At 30.5% G+C, this 26,382-nt stretch overlaps 1 protein-coding gene across 4 annotated transcripts in view; it reads right to left on the bottom strand.

The window, feature by feature from the left end:
- Positions 1–664: 664 nt before the first annotated feature.
- The window catches only part of LOC145268312 (adenylate cyclase type 9-like), a 429,113-nt gene continuing 403,395 nt past the window's right edge, over positions 665–26,382 (bottom strand). For 2 of the 4 annotated variants that reach the window (XM_080123770.1, XM_080123771.1), the window contains 3 exons: positions 20,852–20,942; positions 14,235–14,333; positions 665–2,255 (listed from right to left, as the gene is read on the bottom strand). In XM_080123770.1, coding sequence (XP_079979896.1) covers positions 718–2,255; positions 14,235–14,333; positions 20,852–20,942 — 1,728 coding nt within the window. In that variant the 3' untranslated portion in view covers positions 665–717. The remainder of the gene's footprint in view (positions 2,256–14,234; positions 14,334–20,851; positions 20,943–26,382) is intronic. The other 2 variants (XM_080123772.1, XM_080123773.1) reach the window with 1 other exon arrangement.

Raw genomic sequence — 26,382 nt, 5'->3', positions numbered from 1 at the left:
TTGATTTTGAGATCACAAAGTTTTCTTTTGGCTTTTCTTGGCTGTTTACATAAACTGCCGGAAGATGCTGGCAAAACATCAATTTATGCACAGTTTTAAACTACACAAGCACCATATTTATTTTTATAAAATAGATTTTTTTGATATCTATTATCAAACATATAAGCAGTTTAATACATATGGAGGAAAAAATGAAAATAGATTTCTTAATTCAAATATTTACATTTACAAAATGGCTGACAGGGGAAAAAAAATTGGAGAAAATTAATGAAAAAAAAAAAAAAAAGATGGAGGAATCATTTTATTTTTATAATTCATATTTTTAAATGGATTTTACTTTTTTGTTTTACTAGAATTCAAGTAATATAATTAATATAGTTGCTGAATAAATTAAGCTGCAAATCTGTAAATATAATGCTTACTCTTTTTATTAAGGTAAAATAAATTTATTTTATAAATTTATTTTCTCATTGTAAAATAAGAAATAAAATCAATTTTCATAAAAAAAAAATTAACAAATATCACCCCCCATCCCTTCCCCAGTTAATGGTGCACAATTTTGCATTTGGAGCAAAATTAATAGGCAAACATTTTTTTTTTTTTTTTTTGTACAAATAAAATACAAATGAAAAAATAAAGGATGAATATTTATCTCCAAATGATATTTTTTTTCATTTTTTTTTTTTTTAATAAGCATGAACATCTTGGTAACTAACCCTAACTCCAGGTAGCGCCATCTTTTTGCTTAACCAGCAAATATGTTCCCATTTCCCCTTTCCCCTTTATTTGCATTGTGCCTCGATATTCAAATTCAAACATTTCTGAGAGGATTTCAATATTGGATGATGGAACTTGAATTCTTCTTGCAGCACCATTGGAGTACATTCGGCTCGATACATTTACAGTGTCACCCCAAATATCAAAAAGTAGTTTGGTGGTACCAATGACACCGGCTGTGACCTCACCAAAATTGAACCCGATATTTAAAATGAATTCAAAATTTATCATACTTTTATTGAATCGCTCGATAACTTGTTGCATATCAATTGCAAATTTCATCAAGTTAAACAGATGGGCATGTGGGTGTTTATTCTCATTTCGTTTCTTCTCGTCTAACCCGGATGCAGCCATGAATGTGCTCGTGATCGTCTTTATCTTCTCAACATCCTTGTATTCCTTTTGATCAAGAAGCTCCTCATAGTCTCCGACAAGTTCGTTCAGCACTCTTAGCATTTCTCGTCCTCCCTCAAAAGATTCTTCGTACAAGTCGTTGAAATTTACGAGTCCGGCAAAGATGACCCCAATGTTCTGGTGATTCTTTGAGTATCGTCCCTTGTTCAGTTTTGAGGATATGTGCTCTGGAATAATGTTGTGAAGCAGGCATTCGATTTGGTTCCGATTCTTCTTGATATGCTCTTGACAGGATATCGCCTCGGCATCACAGTGGTAACTAATTCGGTAACTGATTTCACATTCACGGTTCAGAAAAAGAATCAACAAGAGGGGAAGGATGAAATCCAAGTCTATCATGAATAAATAACGATTACCTTCAAAGAAAATTGAATCAAACCCGTACGGTGGCTCTACAGTTACGATATCAGAACCATTCTCACCATATTCTGTGAGACTCTCATCAGCGCAAGACCTCAGCACATGAAACAGAAAAACAACAAAGCAAGCAAAAATGGCGAGAACCGACTTAATAGCAGAATTGACAGTGGTGAATGTGAGCAGATTGAAAAGAGAGAAAATAAAAATATAACAAAAACACTGTTCTTGCCAATGCCTTTCTGTGAAGTCCAAGCAGGAGAAATTAGAGAAAGCAGCGATCACAGGAATAATCGCTAAAATGGTACCTTCAATGCTGCGGACAACCCAGTTTTCTGCATATTTAGCATAATACGAAACCAGCTCTGGGAAGTATCTTTTGGCAAGAATATTCTTAAAGATGAAAGCAAATTCAACTAAAATAAACAAAGGAAAAAGCACAATCCACGGCAAAGGATGCTGGAGCATTACAAAGCAACAAATTGAAATGACGAAGAATAGGATGAAGGAAACAACAATTTCCATCTTAACATGGAAACTTTCTGGCATGTCGAACAAGCTGTGCTTCATAAATTTCTTCTCCATTTCGTTATCGTCAAATCTCAGTGTGCATGGGTTCATTGGTGGCTTTTGGATACGTGCTGAGATATTCTGAAGATTTTCAATTATGTCCTCAGGACTAAGACCATCATCAACACTGTCAGCTTCTATAAAGGAAAAAAAAAAAAAAAAAAAAAAAAAAATGGAAAATACTTTTCTTAGAGAAAGAAAAAAACAAAAAACATGGAAAATTGGAATGATAAACATCTTTTAAATTTTGGGTACTTATGCAGAGAACGACCTGTTTTTCTGTGAATATTGTCTTGGCATATTCTGATAGCTTTATAGAATATGCTGAAACGCTCAACCAATGCAATGTGTGTGTAACGAATAAAAATTTCAGTAGTTAATAAATTTGAAGAAAATATTAGTTCCAGTCATGCAAAAATTCAATTCATTAAAAATAAATCACAGCCACCACAATGAATCGAGTGGGTTTGCAGATTATGTTACAGTTGCTCTGAAAAAAAGAAAAGTTCTTTCATTTTGCCAGGAATGAAAGTTGAATCTATTCATCTCCAGCATGAAAGATTGCGATTACCTATCCACTTTCTCTAACCCATTTAATCCCTCTTTCTCCCCAAAGTAATATCCCCACCCTAACTGCAACAGAAAAAAAAAAAAAATGGAGTCGACAAAAAAAAAAAAAAAAAAAAGAAGAATTTTCATTCTTGCATCCCCCCTTCCAAATTAAACTCTTTAAAACAATAACGTTTTTCACACAAAAAAATTACCCCTACCCAAAATAAGAAAACATTCTTTACAATCCCGCCCCCCCCCAAAAAAAAAAACAAAAACAAAAACAAAAACATTTTTCACAAAAAAAAATCAATGAAAATGTTTTCAAAAGCTTCTACAAAGGAAAAAAAAAAAAAAAAAAAAAAAAAAATATATATATATATATATATGTTGCTACACATTATTTTACAAAAATATTTATCCATGAAACTTACTGTAGGTTGATTGTTTCTTTTTTTTTGCATTTCCTTCATTGAAATTACTAATAAATGTTTTCTATCATGTTTTCTTTTTTTTTTTCCTAACATTTAAAAATTTGATCAACACTCAGCATATTCTGGTGGTTTATATAAACTGCCGGAATATGCCAGCACAACATCCACTCAAAAATGGACTCTTCTCTGCATAAGTATCAAATTTTGAAAAAAATTGATTTGAGGAACTCCAGGATGAGAAACATCCGCAACAACACATTTTTTTCACAACAGATTTTTTTTTTTTTTTTTTTTTTTTTTACTTCTGACACTTTATAGCTTATAACAAAAAAGATTTCAATAGCAGAAAATCAAATATGAAAAAGAAAATTTTTTTTAAATACAATCCAATGTGACACCATTTTTGTAAATTTCCTTATTTATAATTTTTTTTATACACTTTGGATAGATGAAAAATATTGTCAATTAAACTATATCTTTTAGGCTGTTAGTAAAACTTTTTCACCCCCCCCCCCCATTGTTTTAATGTGTCACATTGTTTTGTTCATAACTCAACAGAAGTAAAAAAAAAAAAGAAAAAAAAAGGAAAAAAAAGTGGGGTGCTTATACAGTATAGGACACAGATAAAAGATAAAAATTGCATTTCAAGTAAAATATTTTTTGATAAACTTGCATACCAGGCAAAAATAATTATCCTTACCCAAAATTAAAAAAAAATTAGGGTGCTCACTTTTGAGTTACGTTCTGGTAAATCGGTCACCCATTTTGTAACCAATAGAAACGTGTGAATATCAAAACCATAGAAAGTAAAAATGACATAAACCTACTGCATTTGTAAGTCAGAAATATTTATTTTGTTTCTCAAAGAAAAAAAAAAATGGAATGAAAATGATTTTTTTTATACTTTTGTTAAATTTTTTTGTTTTTATGAAAATAAAGTTTTAAGATTTTTTTTTTTTAATTTAGTTTTTAGTTGATGAAAAGTGAATTTGTGGGTGTTTTTTTAAAAAAATAATTTATCTCTTTTTATGAAAGGTGAGTATATTTATATCGGTGTTTTTATGAAAGGTGAGCATATTCTATCAGTGTTTTTATGAAAGGTGAGCATATTCTATCAGTGTTTTTATGAAAGGTGAGCATATTCTATCAGTGTTTTTATGAAAGGTGAGCATATTCTATCAGTGTTTTTATGAAAGGTGAGCATATTCTATCAGTGTTTTTATGAAAGGTGAGCATATTCTATCAGTGTTTTTATGAAAGGTGAGCATATTCTATCAGTGTTTTTATGAAAGGTGAGCATATTCTATCAGTGTTTTTATGAAAGGTGAGCATATTCTATCAGTGTTTTTATGAAAGGTGAGCATATTCTATCAGTTTTTTTATGAAAGGTGAGCATATTCTATCAGTGTTTTTATGAAAGGTGAGCATATTCTATCAGTGTTTTTATGAAAGGTGAGCATATTCTATCAGTGTTTTTATGAAAGGTGAGCATATTCTATCAGTGTTTTTATGAAAGGTGAGCATATTCTATCAGTGTTTTTATGAAAGGTGAGCATATTCTATCAGTGTTTTAATAAAGGTGAGCATATTCTATCAGTGTTTTTATGAAAGGTGATCATATTCTATCAGTGTTTTTATGAAAGGTGAGCATATTCTATCAGTGTTTTTATGAAAGGTGAGCATATTCTATCAGTGTTTTTAATGAAAGGTGAGCATATTCTATCAGTGTTTTTATGAAAGGTGAGCATATTCTATCAGTGTTTTTATGAAAGGTGAGCATATTCTATCAGTGTTTTTATGAAAGGTGAGCATATTCTATCAGTGTTTTTATGAAAGGTGAGCATATTCTATCAGTGTTTTTATGAAAGGTGAGCATATTCTATCAGTGTTTTTAATGAAAGGTGAGCATATTCTATCAGTGTTTTTATGAAAGGTGAGCATATTCTATCAGTGTTTTTATGAAAGGTGAGCATATTCTATCAGTGTTTTTATGAAAGGTGAGCATATTCTATCAGTGTTTTTATGAAATGTGAGCATATTCTATCAGTGTTTCATTTAGTTTCTTCATTAATTCCCATCTTGGGTTTCCAGAGGTAGCCATAATTTCTTTATCAGCACATGTTCACAATGGAAAAAGCAAGCAAGAATAAAAAAAAAATGTCAATTATTAACTTCCATGTTTGGATAATAAGTCACTTCCGTGTGTAGGAAATAGAAGAAAAATTTATTTACATAAATATTTTAATTAAAGAGTGGGCACCCTTGTCAAATGTCGAAATAATGATTTTTTTTTCAAATTTTCTTCATAATCTGGTTAGTAAGTGTCCAATCAATAATAAGCCAGTGAAAAAATAAAAAAAAAACTATCAGCATACAAATTACACACTTTTACAAATTGTACAACTCCAGTTATTTGTATTGAAACTACGATTTTCAACTGTGCTCCATACTGTAAAGTAGCCAAAAGTGGTGCTATGTCAAAATATGTCCTTTTGGTTGCTGCAATTGAAAAGTGCATCAAATTTATTTGATCCTATAGAGAAAATATTAGCTATCAGTATTTTGAAAGAGGAAGTTAAAGCTTCAAAGAAAATCTAATATATTTTAACAGATACATATGTACTCACCAAATGCAAATAGTTCCCATGGAATTATTAAGATCAGAATGTTTGAAAAATCGATATATATATATATATTTCTGTTTCTCTGTAAATGAGGGGGGGGCACCTCTTCCCTCAAGGTAGGTTTAGTTTTGAAGAGCCTATTGTCTAGTTTAAATTGTAAAAATTAATTATAATTTGTATATTGTATTGTAATATATATTTTTATAAAATAAATAGTTAAGATTATATAGTGTATATTGCAATTGTGTTGTGTGTGTGTTTTTTTTTGTCTTAAGTCAAACGAGGCAGCCCTGAAGACAAAGGAAGAAGATCCCAGCCAGAATGCCACCAGAGTGATCTTGAGAGAATGAAGGAGCCACACGCTTACATGCAACATCTCACGTATGATTTTCCTCTTGATACTCAGGTCCCAATGACTGACCCATCGTCACATCATCATGGGACCGTTTCTAAGACATTTAGTGTAACACGTGGGTCGGTCAAACACCAGTGACCGGCTGATCGTGTTATATGGCATAACCTCAAGATTATATTCTATACCTGTAAAGGTATCTGAATGTGTGAATCATTGCTTCTATAATACCACTTTATTTTGGATCTTTCTTTGAAAAAAAAAAAAAAAAAAAAAGATTTAAAACACACACACACATATCATCTTCCACTCTGACGATTCTCGAAAAATGGTGAAACATGTGTATGTGAATAAGAATTAAATTTAAAAAAAAAAAAAAATACCTATCATAATATTGTAATGCAAAGTTCTGCCTGTTTAGGTTTTGTGGTGTCCACCATATGGATAACAATGAACTCTTCCTTTCACTATAAAGACTAAGAGAATATGTTTCTTAGTATTAGTAAACCAGTTATGCATGAGTCTTGCACCCACAGCTCATGGAGTGACATATAACCACTCTTTATTGTGTTTGCTTTTCTGTTCACTATAATTTGTTTTCACTAATTATAAAATTGTGTCTTTCTTCTGTCGCATCCATGTACCTATTTTACAAGTGCTTTAATGGAATATGGTATGATGAACTCATAGCACTTGTGCCCCCCTTGACATACCTACTCCTGACTAATATGACAAGCAGCAAAATCTCACTCCTTCGCTGCTAAGGTCTCTAGGTGTCGGAAAGACTTCTATTCTAATAGTTTCTTTACTCAGACTGCTAGATTTTGGATTTTCCTCCCTGTCTCCTGCTTCCTTGTTTACTAACATACTGATGGTTAAATGTAATGTGAACAGGCATCTCACTGTTCAAATTCCCACTGTCGCCAGTTAGACACACTCCCAAATAGTAGCCTCTTAAGCATAGCATGCCTTATTTATGGTGAACAAGAGTACCCCCCCCCCCCTAAAAAAAAAGCACAAACAAAAAACAAATACTATTCTAGTGACAGGATCACAGGTAAAAATAAGTCTAGGCTTGGTGTTGTCACATTCTTAAAACCGCGAAAACAACGATACCAAATATAAAAGGCACAGAAGAAAAATCTGAGAGTCATGATTGGTAAAGATTCCTTTGATAGTCAACACAGGGATTCCCGGTCAGCATCCTGCAAATTATTTAAGATAGCAGGATTTAACGGACCAAATACATGTATATAAACACGATCACACAAAGGAAGTAATGAACCCCAAATGAAATAAGACTAGTAATTGAATGCTATTACAAAAGCAGCCCCCATACAAAGAGTCTTTTTTATGCATATAGAACATAATACCAAAGCTATGCCACTGATTTTCCAAAGACCTTGGATATATATATATATATATATATATATATATATATATACACACACTATAATAAAGTTTTATTCCTGTCTGTTTGTTTGTTTACAATTTAATTAATACATACAAAAAGTACAGTTTTGCAAAAAATTTTCATACCAAAAACTGATGTTCACACTTTCATTCCATAATGATTTCTATCTAATATACTTTTTGTTCAAAACTAAATCTACATTCAAGAAGTAACCTCATGTGCATATTACATTTAAGAAAAAAAAAAAAATCTATTTAATTATCAGCTCCATGTAATTGTTTGTTGTAACTGAATTGTTTACATGGTTCTATTTAGAAATTTAAAGTGGATTTATTTAATTTACTTTTAGTTTAATTTATTTTCAATTATTATTGGCCGACACCAGTTGACTTTAAAGATGGAAGTTTATTTATTAAGGCTGTGAGAGTTATTTCCCCATTCAATTTTCATAGACGAAAATTGATGTGTTTTATGCTCCCATAAATCCAACAAATGGTCCACTTTCAGGAAAATCGTTAAGACGTTAAGATATTCAGTGTATCTTAAATAGTATGTGACTAAACCTTTCTCCCCGCCAATATGTTCCAACCCGGTAACACCGGATACAGAAAGCTAGTGTGTGTGTGAATATATATATAGTTAATTTTTGTTTTTATTAGCGACAGTAACAGCCTTTGTATTCAAATTCACTTACCTAATTAGTTGAAAGTTTATTCACTTGCATGCTGTGTTAAGCCGCCCCTCTTGACAGTACACATTTTCATTTACAGTAGAACCCTGGTATACGGTGGCCCTAGGATAGGTTTTTTTCAGGTTACGATATGAAATACAATGTTTCTCTGGCCCCTGGTTATGGTATTTACTCCGTCTTATAGTGTTACGTTCTTTGATTATATACGGTACTGTATTTTGTTACTGATTTTTAATGCTGTATCCCATTTTACGTTTTATGGTATATATATTTTTAATAATTTTTTGCACACGCACACACACGCTGTCTTCAATAAGCTTCCAAACTTTTTTCATATGGGCACTTATTGATAGTACATACATGAAACTCTATTCCCCTTTGAAGTAATCTCCTCCGGCTGCAATGCACTTGTATTACCATTCCAACAACTACTGGGAGGCCTCACGGATGTTCTCTTATGCGAGTGTGTCAATGACCCTCATCACAGCCTTTTTCATCTCCCCAATTGTCTCATAATGACAGCCTCTAAGGTTTTACCCGAGTTTAGGGAATAACCAAAAGTCACAAGGTGCAAGGTCTGGACTATTGGGAGGGTGAGAAACTGTCTTAGTCCCCATCTTGATCAAATAGTCTCTGAGAACGATAGGGTTGTAGATGGGTGTATTCACACATATCTTCCACATCTTCAGTTCCTTGCAAATAATTGTGTGTGCAGTTCCCACACTGACATCAAACTGTGCACTTATTGTCTCTATAGACACATGACGCTCCTTATACAGGAAATTCTTTATTTGGTCGATCAACTCTGGTGTTCTGACTTCTTTACTCCTAGCACACCTATCATCATGCCTCACAGACTCCCTGCCTTTCTTGAATCTCTTATGCCACTCAAAAACTTATGCATGCAAGATGGTCCAACAGCAGTCTGAAGCATTCCATACGTTTCTGTGGCATTCTTTCAACAGAATTTTATTGCATGTCATTCTTCTAAAGTGTTCTCACATTCAGACTGCATTTTTGAAATTCACCAGCTGTGACAATCAGGCTAGTAGGATGTATTGCAATTCCTGCTGTAGCTGTTCATTTGAACCTGAAATCATAAAAGTTGGTCAGTCATCTCATTATAAGATGTATAACGATAACATACTGAATTTTCAAGAGTCTACAAACAATTTTAAATGCCTGTATAAAAAAGTCTGGAAACTTATTGAAGGCACCTTGTGTATATATAAGTTATTTTTACTTTTATTCTTGTAAGTTACTTTATATTTTTCTATATATCTTCTTATATATCATTTTACATACATCTATATGTTCTATCTTCTTTTTCTATTTTTACTGCCATCATCGTTCTTCCTGCTTCTATATACATATAGTGTATCTTTATTTCATTTTTTGAGCTAATGTTCTTTTGCCAGTTATTTTTTTTTTATGGATATGACAAACCTGGCTTTTTTCTCCTCTTCTGACGAGAAGCATTAGGTTTCGAAATGCCACGGCCTAATGATGTTTCATTTCTTCATTAATTACTGGTTTGATGAAGTTTTATTTAACTTTCAATTCTCATCCTTTAATTCTTTTAATTAATTGCTCCATGTAGAGCTTTTCATACTTTGATAGTTTTTTGTATGAAGATTATATTCTTTTTATTTTTATCAATTTTATTTATTATTAATATATATATATATATATATATATATATATATATATATCAGATCACATCATCTGTAAGGGAACAAAATTCTCCATGTTTTTGCTGCATACATGTAAGACATTTGTAATGTAAGATAAGCCCATGTAAGATATTTGTAATGTAAGATAAGCCCATGTAAGATATTTGTAATGTAAAATAAGCCCATGTAAGATATTTGTACTGTTCAAAATATATGAAGCATTTTATTCCTCAATGAGGCTATCTTCAGTACTTCTAAAAAAAAGAAAAAAAAAGAAAAAAAACAGAAAAGAAAAAAAAGAAAAAAAAAAAGGTAACCCTCCAGACAGGCGAAAAAACGTATTACGTTACGCATTCATTTTATAACATTGAAGCAACTAAAGATTTATTTCTCTTTTAAAACAAGGCCGAGTTGCATTAAGTTCCCATTAGGTGACACAATGCTTTTTGAATGTTTTTAGAAATATTTGAAAATAACTGACGATTGACATGTTAAAATAAGGCAGCATAAGGAACAAAATATGCAACAAAGCTCCCTCTCCATGTTAAGAATGAGTTTCTAAATAACATATTTACTATTTAAAAAAACATTCTTAACATGAGAAGGACAGGTCGGGGATGCATTGTTACTTATTCTGGACATTCTGTCCATCAAAGAATGCTCATGTTTTTACTCTAATTACAAAGATTTGGCCACTTATTGCTTCTGTCAATATAACAGATATATAGTAGATTGATTTTGTTTACTGAAAAAACAAAAAAAAAAACAAACAAAAAAAAACAACAACAAAAAAACAAACAAAAGAAAAATACAAATAATACATGTAAAAGTGATACTACTGTAAATAATAACAGAAAACTTGTAGATTAGCACCCTCAGCTAAAACACCTCAGAAAACTGCGATTTTTCTTTTTTTCTTCTCTTTTTTTTGAGGGGGGGGGGAGGGGGTAGAGTAGAGGGGGTAATTACCTGTGAACACTTTAAAACTTGCAAAAAGTAAAATAAGAAATACAATTTAGAATTTAAACTAGGAGATCAGTTTTGTTTATAAATTTAACAGAAAAGGCGATTTAAACTTTTTTTTAGGGATGTTCACTAAATATTTTTACTTCTAAGTATAACTGGCAAAGTTGAAAACTATGCATAATCGCTAACAATCCTAAAAATAGATCTTCTAGAGAAAAGTAGCAATTTTTGCTAGAATATCTTGGAAATGGGAGCTTATTAGTATTATATGTAATAGACCTCCAACTCTAAAATCTTAATTGCTTTTTTTAAATTTTTTTATTTTTATTTTCCTTCCCAAATTTTTCAAAGTGCTCACAAGTAATTGTCTAAATAGATAGTATCTCATTTTAGTTTTGAGGGATGATTTAACTGAGGATGTTAAAAGAATAATGATGATGATGAGTAGTAAAAAAAGAATCCAGTTAATTTCTGAAAATATAAGTTTAAAACATGTTAGTAATAATTAATTCATAAAACAGTTTAAATGCCTTTAAAATGTGTTTTTTTTAAATGCGCTTACATTTTATTGTTGTCAAATTTTCAGTCTTTCACCCGTGTCATGTCAGTGGAAGATAAATGCAACAAATAAACCACCAAACGATTTTTATTCGTAATTCTTGATTTTGATTGCTTTCTTTATCCATCCCAAACAATCTATTATATATTTAGAAATTTTGTTTTAAAATCTGTACGCAGATATGGAGAGAGGGATCTGACTTTAGTTGGATCACTTTGACTGCCTTGTCAGAAATTCTAAATCTAAATACAGACGGAATCAAAGAAGAATGGATCCACAGGTTATTTCACACAGAGGTGTGAAATAACACTTTGTATATTTTACTTTTAGTTTAATTAACAATGATATTTAACAGCATCTTTCTTGAGAGAAATATTTACAAACTTGTAAAACTACATTCTTCTAAAGTTTACCTAGCAAATTTATGCAAAGTTTCAATTTTTTATGCAATTAAAATAAATTGACATATTTTTTATGTTATTACAATCTATATTTTATTTTTACTGCGAGTTTAAAAACAATAAATATTTATCATTTAGTACCAGAAAATTAAGTTGAAAAAGTATTAAAGGAATCGTTTTTGGAATCGGAAATTAGGCTATTTTTTTTTTTTTTTTTAATTTCAATACTGATACCCCTAAAGTTTTCATTTTCTGATTCCCAATTAGTCATCCCAACATGAATACATCAACTGTAATAGGTTCCAATAATGTGAAAATAAATAGTATAATTAAGGAAGATTGAGAGGATATCAGAGCACTTATGGAGAACCACAACGTAATTGTAGAAATACAAATGAATGCCCTTTGGAAGATAAATGTCTTATTTCGAATGTTGTGTATAAAGTTAATATTATCAAAAGAAATTAGAATGTACATAGGATCCACTGATTGCAGATTAAAAAATAGAAGCAAGAACCATATATTATCTTTTAGGGTACCTTACATTGATCCTAATAGAACCCTAACCCCCTCTAAACGATCAGAAAATTAAATAGCAGTAATGCACAGTTCAACTTTAAATGGTTCATATTGAGTAGAGCATGGAAATACACACCCAGTAAATCTAAGAGATTCAATTTTTACACTCTCACATTTTTACACTATCACATAATAGTATCCAACAATAAATTACTAAACAAAAGATAGGAAGTAATTGAAAATTGTTTGCAGAAACCAGATGTGTATTCTCTCTTGTCTCAGGTCTGATTAAATAGTTTGAAGTACATTCATACTATGATAGGAGGTAAAAATGTTGCAAAAACATTCAGAGATCATTAAGGTATGGTATCTGAGAATATTTTTTTTTTTTTTACAAGGATATCACCACTTAGCCAGGTACATCCAAGGATGGAATATTGCTGTCACATCTGGGCAAGAGCTGCTAGTAAGACCTTATCCTGCCTTGACAGAGTTCAGAATAGACTTTGTAGCCTAGTGGGGGATGCCCTTTTCTCTTCCCTGCAACCTCTTTCTCACAAAAGAGATGTTGCGAGTCTGCCTCTGCTTTATCATTATTTTCATGGTAAGTGTTCGTCTGAGCTTCAATCTATGGTCCCCCTCACCAAACATTCATGAGAAACGTTTGCCTGTAAACACTATCAATAATTTCCCCCACTCTTTATCTGTGCCTAAACCTAAACATAGATTCCATGAACAAAGTTTCTTTCTAAGAACTGCACACCTGTGGAACTCCCTTCCATTTACCTGCTGTCTTCAAGTTCAATGTAAACAAGTTCTTGACAAGCCATTCCCCTTAAGTAATCCAATTTACCAAATTTACACTTCTAACCATTACTATATTGTCCTTTCGACCACTGTACACTCTTTAATCTTTATCCTCGAGTAACCTCTAAGCCTTGATAAGTTGCGATATCCTTGTAAAAAAAAAAAAAAAAAAAAAAATTTTTTTTACTTGCTCAACATACACCTCCAAACACCCGAGTAACGCCGGGCTGAAATGCTAGTTATAATATAAAATCCAGAATTATGTAGGTACCCTTCAAACTAATTGATAACCAGAAAGGAAGAGAAGGCATTGATATATGGAGGGTTCATGGGTTCTCAATGTTACAGAATTACTAGACCTCTCATAGATGACAAAACAAGAACGCAATTAGCTTAAATGGAACCAGATGCCCAAATTTTATCCTCTTTGTTCTTTACTCAATGTAGACATGCCCTTTAATTTAATTTTCTGAAATTGAAGGGAGGTAACTAATGTATGTTTTTAAGCAGGATTATCACTCTTAGATTTGCTGTAATTAAGTACAGGTAATACTCCTGAATGAGACTTGCATAACAGTTTTAGATTTTAATAAAAGCGAGTTAACTTCACCAAATAACTGTAAACTACTTCCAATGGATATAGGCATGATAACTGAGTTATATTATTAGATTAATATAACACACAAGTTTTACTACATCGTATAATGTTCTTAGTGATGAGCAATCATGCTAACCTAATCTTTTGCTAATTCATGGTCATAGTTTTATCCTTGAAAACGACATTACAGTAAAGATGTCAGTGTGCCGGTTTGATTGTTTTGAATGAATATTTACACCCAACTCTTTCTATGCGTAAAACCGAACTTATAAAAACAATTAGTTTCTTAATTATATAAGTTGAGAATGCCTCCCTATCCGCTTTAACTCTAATTTACATATCTTATATGAAAATTATTAGTTAAAAACTAAGGTATTTTGTATTAAAAAATATTAAAAAAAAATTTTTGTAACTGTAACCAAAATTAATTTTATAGAATTTTATCAGTAATTTTTATGACTTTTTTTTTTTTTGCATTGGATGGAAATGGATTTGATGCAAGTTCTTTTGGTTCTTTCTGAATTTTTACCTGTTACACCAACATGTAATTTTCTCCATGAGAATTTTCTGATGAATCCACGGAGCAAATATCCAGTATCAGACATATATCTCCATGAACGAAACTGATCTGTAAAAATGTATCAAAGTTTTTGTTTTGAAAAAATAAATGATTGATAAGATAAAATCTTGGTTTTCAGAATCTAGCAAAATTTTTATTTATCTATATATGCTCTGTTGTTATATCTTAAACATCGAGCTTCTGATTAAAAAGGTTGGTATATATAAAGAATAGAAAATATATGCAAGTGTACATTTTCACAATGAATAAGAACACAATTTAAGACTAAATCATACTTTACAATAATTTATTGTTCAACAGAATACTCCTAAAAATAAAAGAAAAAAAAAAGAAAAAAAAAAGAAAAAAAAAAGAAAAAAAAAAGAAAAAAAGATATTAAGATTTTCTTAATCCACAGAATTTCAAAGACATGTCTTTCTCATAAAAAAAAGACCTTAGCAATATAATATTGCTATATAATATAATGAAGCTATGAATTTGCTGGTACTAGCATAAATTGAAACTGCATTATATGAAAAAAATATACATATACGACTAGCCTATAATATTCATTTGCTAATATCTTTCCTTTGATGAGAAGAATGCATTTCTTTGAAACGCTGTGGATCAAGGAAAATTTTAATGTTTCTTATTTGATTATCCTGCCGAACAATAAATTCTTGTAAGATATAAATTTACAGTTTTAAATTAAACTAGCTCTATTTCCTATGTTGGTTGTATCGAGCTTTTTATTTTATTTAGTTGGGATTACTATGTAAATGTTAATATTCGCTTTAAGTTTATAGAAGCTTGTGGACTAAACTTAATTTATTTTTACTTCTGGATTTTATGTATATATATATACATATATATATATATATATATGTGTGTGTGTGTGTATGTGATAGATAAACACACACCAAATATTATACCACTATATTCCTCACTGGGAAAATGGGAAAAGTCACTCATTTATGCTTGTCCAAAACATTCAGTTTATTTACTATATAAGCATACAATTGCTTTGGTCAATACTGATATAGTTTTCTGTATATAAGTTTTTATTTTTAAGCATAAATACATGTCAGTTCCAAGTGAAAAATAAAGCTGTACAATATTAAGAGTATTTATACCTGTAGCATTGCATGATTGGGCGATTGTAAAGAACTTTGTGTTATCAATATTTATATTTGTATAGAAAATTTTATTTGGAATATATAAATATATATATATTAATAATAATATTATAGAACATCACATCAAATCCACACGATAACATGGGTTTGAAGCTGGGAGAGTGGATTCAAATTGAAAAAATAGAAAAGATAAATTATACATGAAGTAACGATTTGCTTAGAAATATAAATGCACTAAATACAAAAAAACTATTTTTGGATTTGAGTCTGTTCCTGGCTTGAAACCTATGGTACCATGTTGATTTAATTTGATCTTCTGTACCATTAAACAAATATTGTAATCTTATTAAATAATCAAGTGCTCTGTGGGATTTCTTCATACCAAACAAAACCATATATATAATATCGAGTATAAAGATTAATAATTGTAAATTATAAATCAGTTTCAAAATGATGAACAAACAAAATCAAATTGAATGTATCATCATTTTGGAAACAATATTCATTTCATTAAAATTGACAAACAATGACAAGAATTGACAAAGATTGTGTTTTTTTATTATTATAGTCTCATCAGCAGAGAGGGATGGGGTGGGGAGTTTAAGAGACTAAAATAAAACTAGCATTTTTGTAGTAAGTAAGGTGGATAGTCCTTATTGAGTTGTATTAGAAAATTTGTTTTAAAGTTTGTCAGTACATAAGTGGGCATGCTGTTGTATTTTGGCCACAACAAACTTTAAACCAAATTTTCTAATGCAACTCAATAAGGACTATCCACCTTACTTACTACAAAAATGCTAGTTTTATTTTGGTGTCTTAAATTCCCTACCCCTCATCTCTTTTTGCTGATGAGGAGACTATATTCAAAAACACAATCTTTGTCTATTATTGTCATTGTTTGTCAATTTTAATAAAATGAATATCATTTCCGAAACGATCGTACACTCACCTTGATTTTGTTTGTCCATCATTTTGAAACCCATTTATAATTTACAGTTATTAATCTTTATACTCAATATTAATATAGCTCTAGTATACATATACCTATTGAGCTTATTATATATTTATATTACTATGAGCACTGTTCTTTTAAGGTATTAATACATGAAAATAAACTTTGCTCTTAAGACTCCAGGTCTATATATATATATATATATATATATATATATATAGTGTGATTTGTAACTAACTCCCTATTCTAAAATAACTGATTTATTCAAGTGCTGTAATATGTTTTTCAAGTTTTGTATGCATGTTACTTAATGTGTGGTCTAAATCTATGCTTTCCTTTTCTTTTCACATCTGTTATATGAATTTGGTTTTTAATCATGTTAATTTGTTTGAAATTTCAAAAATGGCTGAACATCTTACTGTACAGGAACAGGCCCAAATAGTTGCACGTTACAAGGTTTGGAGATCCATTGTTCAAGTGCAAAGATGGCAGAGAACCACTAAGGGAAGACATGCTTAAAAATGGACTCAATGACAATCAAGAATTGTCATGCAGAACTCATGACTACAGGATCTGTGACTGATAATCAAAGAAACGGTCCCCCTTCCAAATTCAGAGACCTTGATGTAGTGAAAAAATGTTTACCTGTGGACCACAAAAGTCAATTCAACACGCAGCACGAGAAAGTGGGTTCTTGTTTTGCTGTGTACATAATGTGCTTAAAAATGAGCTGAAATGGCATACTTGGTAACCATGCTACTGCTAGGCACTTTCTGCTGAAGACAGACGTTTGTATGGTGTTTGAATTAAAAAAGTTTTTAAAAATGTTTTTCTTCAAATCAAGATATCTATTTCTTTATAATAAACCAATAAGAGCAATGATGTTTGGTTTAGAGATTGGCCAGATCTCTTAAAAAATATTCTCTGGAGTGATGAAGCTGTATTCCACATAGGTGGGTTTGTAAACTGTCATAACAGCCACTACTGGGTGGGAGAAGATCCTCGTGTCACCAGTGAAAAGTTGCAGAATCTACTCAAGATAACAATATGGTGTGGAATGACTTTGGATAGAATTGTGAGTCCCTTCATCGTTCATAATGCCATGAATGCCGAAAGGTACCTCATTTGCAGAAAATTTTTTTTGGGGATATATTTTTTTGACTTTTTTTTTCTCCTTTTTTCCTCTTCCTTTTTCTTGAGTTTGCATACTGCTGCTGCTGATGTTGTTGGTCATGTAACTAATTTCTGCCTGTTGATTGATATGCGCATTTCCGAGTTTGTAATGAATTTCAAGCTGAAGTTGGCAGCTCAGACTGGAATGGACATTCGAAATGTGTTGACGTACCATCTTTTGTCCGTCTAAATCGGATGTTAAAATGTTGAAGTAATTGCGTCAAAGTTACCTGACGTATTCTTATCTTGCTGAGAGAAATCTACTTCAAGGAAATCCAAGAAATCTGTCGAGGACTTGCAATTAAATATGTCGGAAAAATACCAGCTTGGAGGGGAGAACACATATGTGAGAAAGATTGAAATAAAAAGTGTCTATCACTAGATGTTTTCTTCTAAGGCCTGAAGAAAATGGACACGTCTTAAGCTGCAATTTTTTTCAAGTCAAAAGAAAAGAATATTTCTATTCTGACCGGAGTCAAAAAAGGAACAAGAAACTTTTTTTTACCGGACTTCTAGCCTTTTCAGAGAATTTTAAAATACAAAGAACTGTTTTTTTTCAGGTTATTCCTTCAGGGAAATGAGGAAATAAATTCCTCGCTATAAAAGAACACTCTCGGAACATTATTTTAGATGAGTTAAATTTGCAGATATTTCTACTAATCTTCTATTATTAAAAAAAAGGACAACACTATAAAATGTAAGCTTAAATTGAAAACAAAGGAAACAAACTGTTTTCAACTTTGCTAAAAGTATTATATAAAAATTGTTTGTTTCTATCCACTAAGTCTTTTCTCTTCTCATATTTTCTTTTGCTTTTCTTTGTCTTTGTAACGTTTTTATACATCAAAGTGTCCTTCATTGAAAATGATGATAATTTTGACACACTATGTTGAGAGATAAAGTTTGGCCAATTATCAGTGCTTGGAACAATATTGAAGATTTAATTTTCATCCAAGTTGGTGCTCCTCCACACTTTGCTATTGTTGTTTGTGAATGGCTGAATGCCCAATTTCCTGGAAAATGGATGGATCATCATGCTTAACATCCTATGACTTTTTTCATTGGGGCTAACTCAAGTCTACTCAATAAAACCAAGAAATCTGGAAGAGCTTGAAAGGAGAATACTTTAAGTTATTAGTTCCATTTTGCAAGAGTTTCTTGTGAAATCAGTTGATGCGGTTCATGGTCGACTTGGAAAGCTAGTGGCGCCTATATTGAATTTTAAATAAACCCCCATGTAATATACTTTCTTCTGATATTCATTAATTGGAGAAATTATACTGCAAAAGTTATTTTAGAATAGGGAGTTACTTTCAGATCACCCTGTGTATATATGTGTGTGTGTGTGTGTGTGTGTGAGGATTTTGTAGTTTGCTGGAACCATTGGGTGAGTTGTGTTTGAGGGCTATGACAATGTGATTTATTTATTTTACTAAATAGACCGTTCTTATAAGCTGTATTTTCATAGCCCTCAAATATACCCCTTTCACATATATATATATATACATATAAAAAGGAATGTAAAACAATATTTTGTACTTATGCAGAATAAGGACCATGCTATTAAAATTTTCTGGACAGTTTACATAAAACACAGGAAGTTTTGGTATTGTTTGCTTATGCACAAACACTGGCCAACTTTTTCCAGAAAAATTTTTTTTTTTTCTATTATTATGAATAAAATTCAATGAAAAATTTAAAAAATTAAAAAAAAATTATGTTGTTATAAAGAAAATACAACAAATAATCATCGGACAATTTTTTTATAAGAAATTAAGAAAATTAAAATTAAAAAAGAAAAACACTCATTGTAAGGTAAGTATGAATAAATATTTATTTTTTGAATAAAAAACAGTTGATAGCAAACAAATTAAAAAAGTTTTTAAAAATGTTTTTTTTTCAAATCAAGATATCTATTTCTTTATAATAAACCAATAACAGCAAATAAATGTTTTCTTAAATGATGTTGGCTGCTGTGATTTCATCAACTCAGCACCTTTTAGTATTTTACGCAAACTGCCCTGAAAATTCAGACGACATGGTTCTTGTTTTGCATAAGTCCCCAATATTTTCCTAAAGTGCCCTCATATAAAAGTTATTAATAAATGGAAAAAAAGATGGTAAAATACTCGTTTTATTTTTTAAAAAAATAAAATCAAAGAGCAGTAAAACTGTACAGTGTAAACTTCCCTTTTTGGAAAAATGTCTTGGAAAAAGATAATAGTTGGATAAAGTTATTATCACTACTACTACTACTAGCTCAACTATTATTAGTATTATCAATGATATAAAAATATAAATCCTAATCCTACATATATTTTGCATCATATTAATAATGTAAACATGAATTGGGTTTAATTGACTTAAAAAAGAAAAAGCTAACTCTGTTAGAAGTTTTTATGTCATCATTTGTAACAAATGCAGTAATGTGATTGGTTAAACAGATGATTTGATCATACAAAGCAAATTTGCGCTGTTAATTGAAAGGTTTATCTTATTAAAAGATAAATCTGATCGGATATAGTATGAAATCACTCAAGTCGATTGGAATTCTTTTTTAATTATGTAAACAACAATGATTGACAAATTCCTTCCGGAACAAGACAAACATTTTTGTATAGCTAACATGTTATAAGTATATTTCTATACTACTACATATATATATTTTCCTCTTTTAATCTGGAAGAAAATAAGCATTCCCTTCGTAATGGCAATATATATATATATATATATATATATATATATATTTTTTGTTTTCTTTTTTTCCTTATTGATTAGATGATCAAATAAAATTCTATTCAACTTTTAACTGTCATTTCTTTATATATATATATATATATATATATATATATATATATATATATATATATATATATATATATAATGTGTGGACCCCGACATATGAGATTAATTCGTTCCTGGATGAAGCTCATATCTTGAATTAAAATGGAGATGTAGTGAAACGCAACACACTCGACCACCTAGCGGTTGCATCTGGAAACTCGTAACTTGGATTTTCGCTCGTATGTAGGGGAGGATTTTTGCTCTGAAGCCATCTCGTATCTCAAATTTTTTGTAACTCAGGAAGCTCGTATGTTAGGGGTCCACTGTGTATATACATACATATATATATATTTATTCTCTCTCTCTATATATAATATATATTCTCTGTGTATTATATATATATATATATATTTTTTTTTTCTTTTTCTTTTTCATATATGACATCATAACAGATGACAATATGTGACATGTACACACACATAATCGCTAAATATTATATTTCTCTCTCTCTATATATATAAGAAAAGAGAAAGAATACTTACTCTGTTTGAGTGCAAGGAAGTTTTCGGTAATCTTTTCAGATCCAGAGTTGAAAAGTGGTGCAGGTGTTGTCAGACTGTGGGTATCATTTGGCTAAAAAACAAAAAAAAAACAAAAAAAACACATGAAATCACCAAATACTTCAATGAAAATTGGAACCTTCTAAAAGTTTTTATTTGGTTCCCCCTGAAAAGTGGGCATTAAACCTTTTATACATTGCTATTTTGAAAAGTGTACGCTGAGAAATAAAAAAAGTATTAGGTTAGTAATCTCAAAAATGACTTTGAAAGTAATACAAAATAAGAAACATATGACCTCTGTTATAGCAAATACTATTAAAAAAGAAAACAAAAAAAAAAACAAAAAACAAAAACATTCATAAAAATTTTAGGGTTTTAATGAAATCTTTATTCGTGAAATGTTGTACTATTTAATTATTAGGGGAGTCATTTTCATCAACTAGAGAAACAAGGTTGAGAAAAACGAAGATTTTTACCATGTCCATGAGAGACAGTATTGAGATAATAACCGTTTGTTTCTGCATAATGAAAAACATCTGTAAAAAATGTACCGAAATTTGAATATGCCGGAGGAGCTGTTTTGCATGAAAAATAAATATTTGAATTTTGGAATGTAACTATACTGTTATTCTTTTATATATGCTCTGTTATATTTAACATACATTGAGCTTCTAAACAAAAAAAGGATTGGTATACACAAAGAGTGAAATATAATTGTAAATATATATATATATATATATATATATGAACTGACATTTTTAAATACTTTCAGATTACAGATTGTATAATACTGTAAAATTGAAGTCAGTATCAATATTTATAACATTGATGAGTCAGCTTTACTGAAATAACTGAACTACCCTACAAATTCGTCTGTTTCATTTATATTTGAAATTTCGATGCAGACTACTTTCTTCTCTAACTGTGGCCTATATTCTGTTGTAATATTAATAGTACTCTTTATATATTAATTTAAAATATTAATTTAATATATTAATTAAAAATACATTAATTTTATTAGATTTTTCAGTAAACTTTATCAAATAATTCCTTCAGAAAAATCTTTCATATAGTACACTTGTGGAATTGTTGCAATCAATCATTGATTGCTTTATATGCTTACTGTAGATATTCAAAAACTCAATTGATTCTGGATTATTCCTTTCTCTATTGCATTTCTATTTACGATTGTGCATTCATTTTATTTTTTTAATTTACACCATGAAATATCCTTTTTTTTTTTTTTTTTTTTAAATCTTTGCTACTTTTAGGTTTTTATACAAACTTTAGTTTTTCAATCTATTTGCTTATTAGCAAAATTTATGACTACTTATAAAGTTTATTTCACTAAAAAAATTTCCTCTGATGAGATGGGAAATTTATTGCGAAACCATGAATTAAGGAAAAACTTTAAAATTTTGTATTCCTTGTTGAATTATAAATTTCTTGTAAATTTTTTAATTTACTGAGTTTAACTCTAAATTATATATGTGCATATATAATACACACATACACACACACACTATATATATATATATATATATATATGATGAGAATAATGGAAATAGTATCCAGACAAAATAAAAAAATAAAAAGGAACAAACCGAGTTACGTGTTCAACATTTCATCTTTATTTCAAGACTTCCTCTGGATGAATGAAATTAAGAAAACAAAAACACCAGCACAAATATTTGAAAATTTTCTTGTGACAAATGTGATGCTGTTCCATTTCAGCAACGGAGAAAAAACATTGGAAATTTAAAAAAAAAAAAAAGTGTGTGAGTGTGTGTGTGTGTGTGTGGGGGGGTACATTGTTAAAGAGAGGGAGATTTTTAATAATATCATATAGCCGTTAATGTATTTATAAAAAATATGATGCAGTCAATATTCCTTCTGGAAAAAATATGTCTATTAAAATTCAAACATATACACACACATATATATATATATATTATGATGATGGTTGCTGCATCTTTCCAGATTGTCGCCATCACATTGAATCCTCCCAATCTCATCATCCATGCCATCTCAGATGACTCTGCACTCCTGCCACAGATTTGTACATCTTGAAGCAGATGTGACATACAAATTTAGCAATTTTCACCGAGTTGACTTCCTCTGGAGGTTGAAGAGTATTCCTATGAACAATGACGTCTTCTTAAACCAACAGTAGACTTGCAATCTCTCTCTCTCCCTCATATATATATATATATATATATATATATATATATATATATATATAATATAATATAATATATATATATATAAGCGACGTTAAAATGAGTTTCCCAACATGTTTTGAATTCAATTTTTTGGGGGAAGGAGAAGGCCTATAAACACCGCAATAAGTGTTTTTTTTTTCATTATTTATACTTCTGCAGACTTTACATATCTCCATTTCTTTTTATCTATTTCTTTTCTACAAATCCTTTTTCATTCCATATATAAAAACACTTTTCAACAGTTTTTCGAGGTACATACATTTGAATCTGGAGAGTTGTTTTGTGGTCTTTTGCTATTCATTGAAAGACACGTAAAACATACTTTATAAAAAGAAATGAATGAAAACTTTTGAGTGTGAATTAAATACATGTTTGGTTTTGGAATAATATATATATATATATGCAGTAGACCCCCCGGGATACATTAATCTGTTCTGGAGTTGGTGAAATCGCTGTATGGTGTGGCTTAAGCAAAATTTTATGCAGTACATATTAAAAATTACTAACAAAATACAGCACAGTATATAATACAATAATATCATAAATAACACCGTAAGGCGGGGGGAAATACCGTAAGCAGGGGCAAGAAAAAAAATCGTATTTCACATCATAACCCTTAAAAAACGTATCCTGGGGCCACCATATCTCAGGGTTCTAATATATATATATATATATATATATATAATTTTTTTTATTACTTGATTTCAGCTTATTCACATACAAACTAAAAAAAAACAGAAAAAAAAAAAAAGAAAAACGAACCCTGGTAACTTTTGTTCTTTGAAAATTGCATAACCCTGCACAAAATGTATGTATATCACTTTATTCAATTGCAATATAGCCTCTCCCAACTCTTTTCTTTAACAATGTTTTGTCCCACTATTCCCCTCACCACTCCTACAAGTTGTGATATCTGGCCTCTCACTCCTTTTTAATGTACATAATCTGAGTTTTAACTAAACAATCATATCTATTAGGTTGGTGCAAAAATAATTTTTTTCGACCTTCAACTTATATATAAAAATGACAATATTTTTGCACCAACCTAATAATAACTATCACCAATCTTGTGAAAATGTAATGTTCAACAGAACTGTATATTTTTTGTCACCAGTATTTTTGGGTAATCTTTGATTCTTGAATGATTATTGAGACTTCTGTGTAACTGTCTAATGTCAGCCATTTATTTTGTCATTCTAATTTAACAGTTGATACTAGTTTTGTATTAACCCTTTATGACCTGGTTGAACTAATTCGTTCAGTCGTAAATAAATGAATATAACGTCCTAAAGTGGAAATTGATTCAAACACGCCTTGCACGTATTAGTTCAGTATCTGGATAGATGCCAGATACCTCCAGATTGCAACTGTCCATTGATTACATTCAGTATGCGGCCATCTTTCTTAGAGAGTGGAGGATTTTGTTTGTTGTTAGAAACACATTTTTCAAGCACTATGGATAATAATCAAGGTAACTTTATGAAATGCAAAAATTCTCAATAGTAATTTAACTATTGAACTTCATAATTTTTTCAATTTGAAAACAATCATAGTAATATTAACCTTTAAACTAACTAAAATTAACAAATACTTTTTAATCATCTACATCATAATTCAGATCATAAAGTGTTAAACTAAAAAAAAAAAAATGTTTTAAAATAAGTTAACAAACAAAAAACTTATCCAGGTAGGTAGAAGAGTAACTTATCTTGCCTTTGGTAACATTTGTTGTATATTTCATTTTTTTTTTTTTTTTTTTGTTTTGCTAGGTCTTGTTTTCAGTATTAGCCTATTCCAGGAATTGTAATAACGTACAGGATGGAATGATTAAATTGTCTCCCTAAAAAAAAAAAACAACATTACAGCTTTATTTTAGATTTTTTATTGAAAAAAATCAATTCAGGTAACTTAATTTTGTAGTAGAGATGAAATCTATTCGATGTAGCCACATTCAGCCTCAATCACCACCTCAATGCGGGTCTGGAACTGGGAACATACCTTTTCTACAAGCACTGGCGGGAGCTTAGTGAATACTTAGTGGATGATGATGATCAGGCTGGCTTTAGTGTTGTAAAAGGTCAGGTTGGTGATGTTCTCAACTTATTACCGAACAAAGTAGTCTAGTGAGTTCAGGTTGAGGGAAGAGAGGGCAAGTGAGAGAAGAGTACAAAGTCGTAGCATTCCTTCTAAAGCCAAGCCTGGGTCTCTTTGGACTTGTGGACAGGCGCCAAGTCCTGCTGCCACACCTAGGGTCTGCCAGTGGCCATCTGATTGCACCAGGGGATCACTGCACTCTTCAGCACATCCAGATACACTTTGGTATTGACTTTCAAGCCGACTTTGAAGATGTGAGGTGGCATGATGTCGCCTTCACTTGAAACCATGCCAAAAGCAATAACCGGAAACTTTTTCATCACCCTGGGCATGTCTCTTAACTGGATTTGCATTTTGAGGGTGCTGGAAATGGTCCTGTTGTCATAATTTGGATCGGTAGAGAGCATGAATTATATAACAGCACATCTCCGATCTCGCTTGTTGAACATTGTGTCACTTTCAAACGTGATAGAACATTCCTATCGCTCTTGGGATTTGTACACAACTGGCCATCTAGTAAATGGTCTGCAACAAAAAAAGAAAAACAGTTTTCATCAAATGGAAATGGAATCATGTTGTCTTTTCTAACTCGGCAATTTTATCGTTCCACTCTGTATAATCTCATTTTTTAACAGGGATTAATATTTAACAAGCGGGACCTGTGGAAATTATACAAGGAACTCATTCATATGTAATATATTGATGTCGGCATTTTCTTGATGTTCAGTGTAAATGGAAATGCTCTGATATTATTGCAGCTTTTTTGTTAAAACTGCAAAAGTATTTATCCAAGCTAGCACGAACACCCGGTAAAGCCCGATCGTGAAGTACGCTTAAATATATTTTAATTCTTGCAGATTCTGTATATATTATTATAGAGGTAATGTTCTCTCGATTTTTATATATTATAAAGTTACGATTTAAAAAAAAATATATATATATATCCATATGACTTGGGTGCATTAGCTTGAATCAAAACCGAAATAAAAACTTATGGAAATATATATATATATATATATATAACTTGAGTTCCTTCAGCCATAATTGAAACCAAAACCAAAACTTATGAAGAATTCTTGATAAAATTATTGATGACAAGAAATGGAGGTACATAATAATTAAATGACCTGGACGTAAGCGTGATACAGAAAATAAAACACATGCACTATCGTATTAATATATATAGATGTAAAAAAA

Source organism: Euprymna scolopes, chromosome 43 (genome assembly GCF_053919585.1).
Source record: "Euprymna scolopes isolate OS-2025 chromosome 43, ASM5391958v1, whole genome shotgun sequence".
Taxonomy (NCBI): Eukaryota; Metazoa; Mollusca; class Cephalopoda; order Sepiida; family Sepiolidae; genus Euprymna; species Euprymna scolopes.
This window is presented reverse-complemented; position numbering and strand designations above follow the sequence as displayed.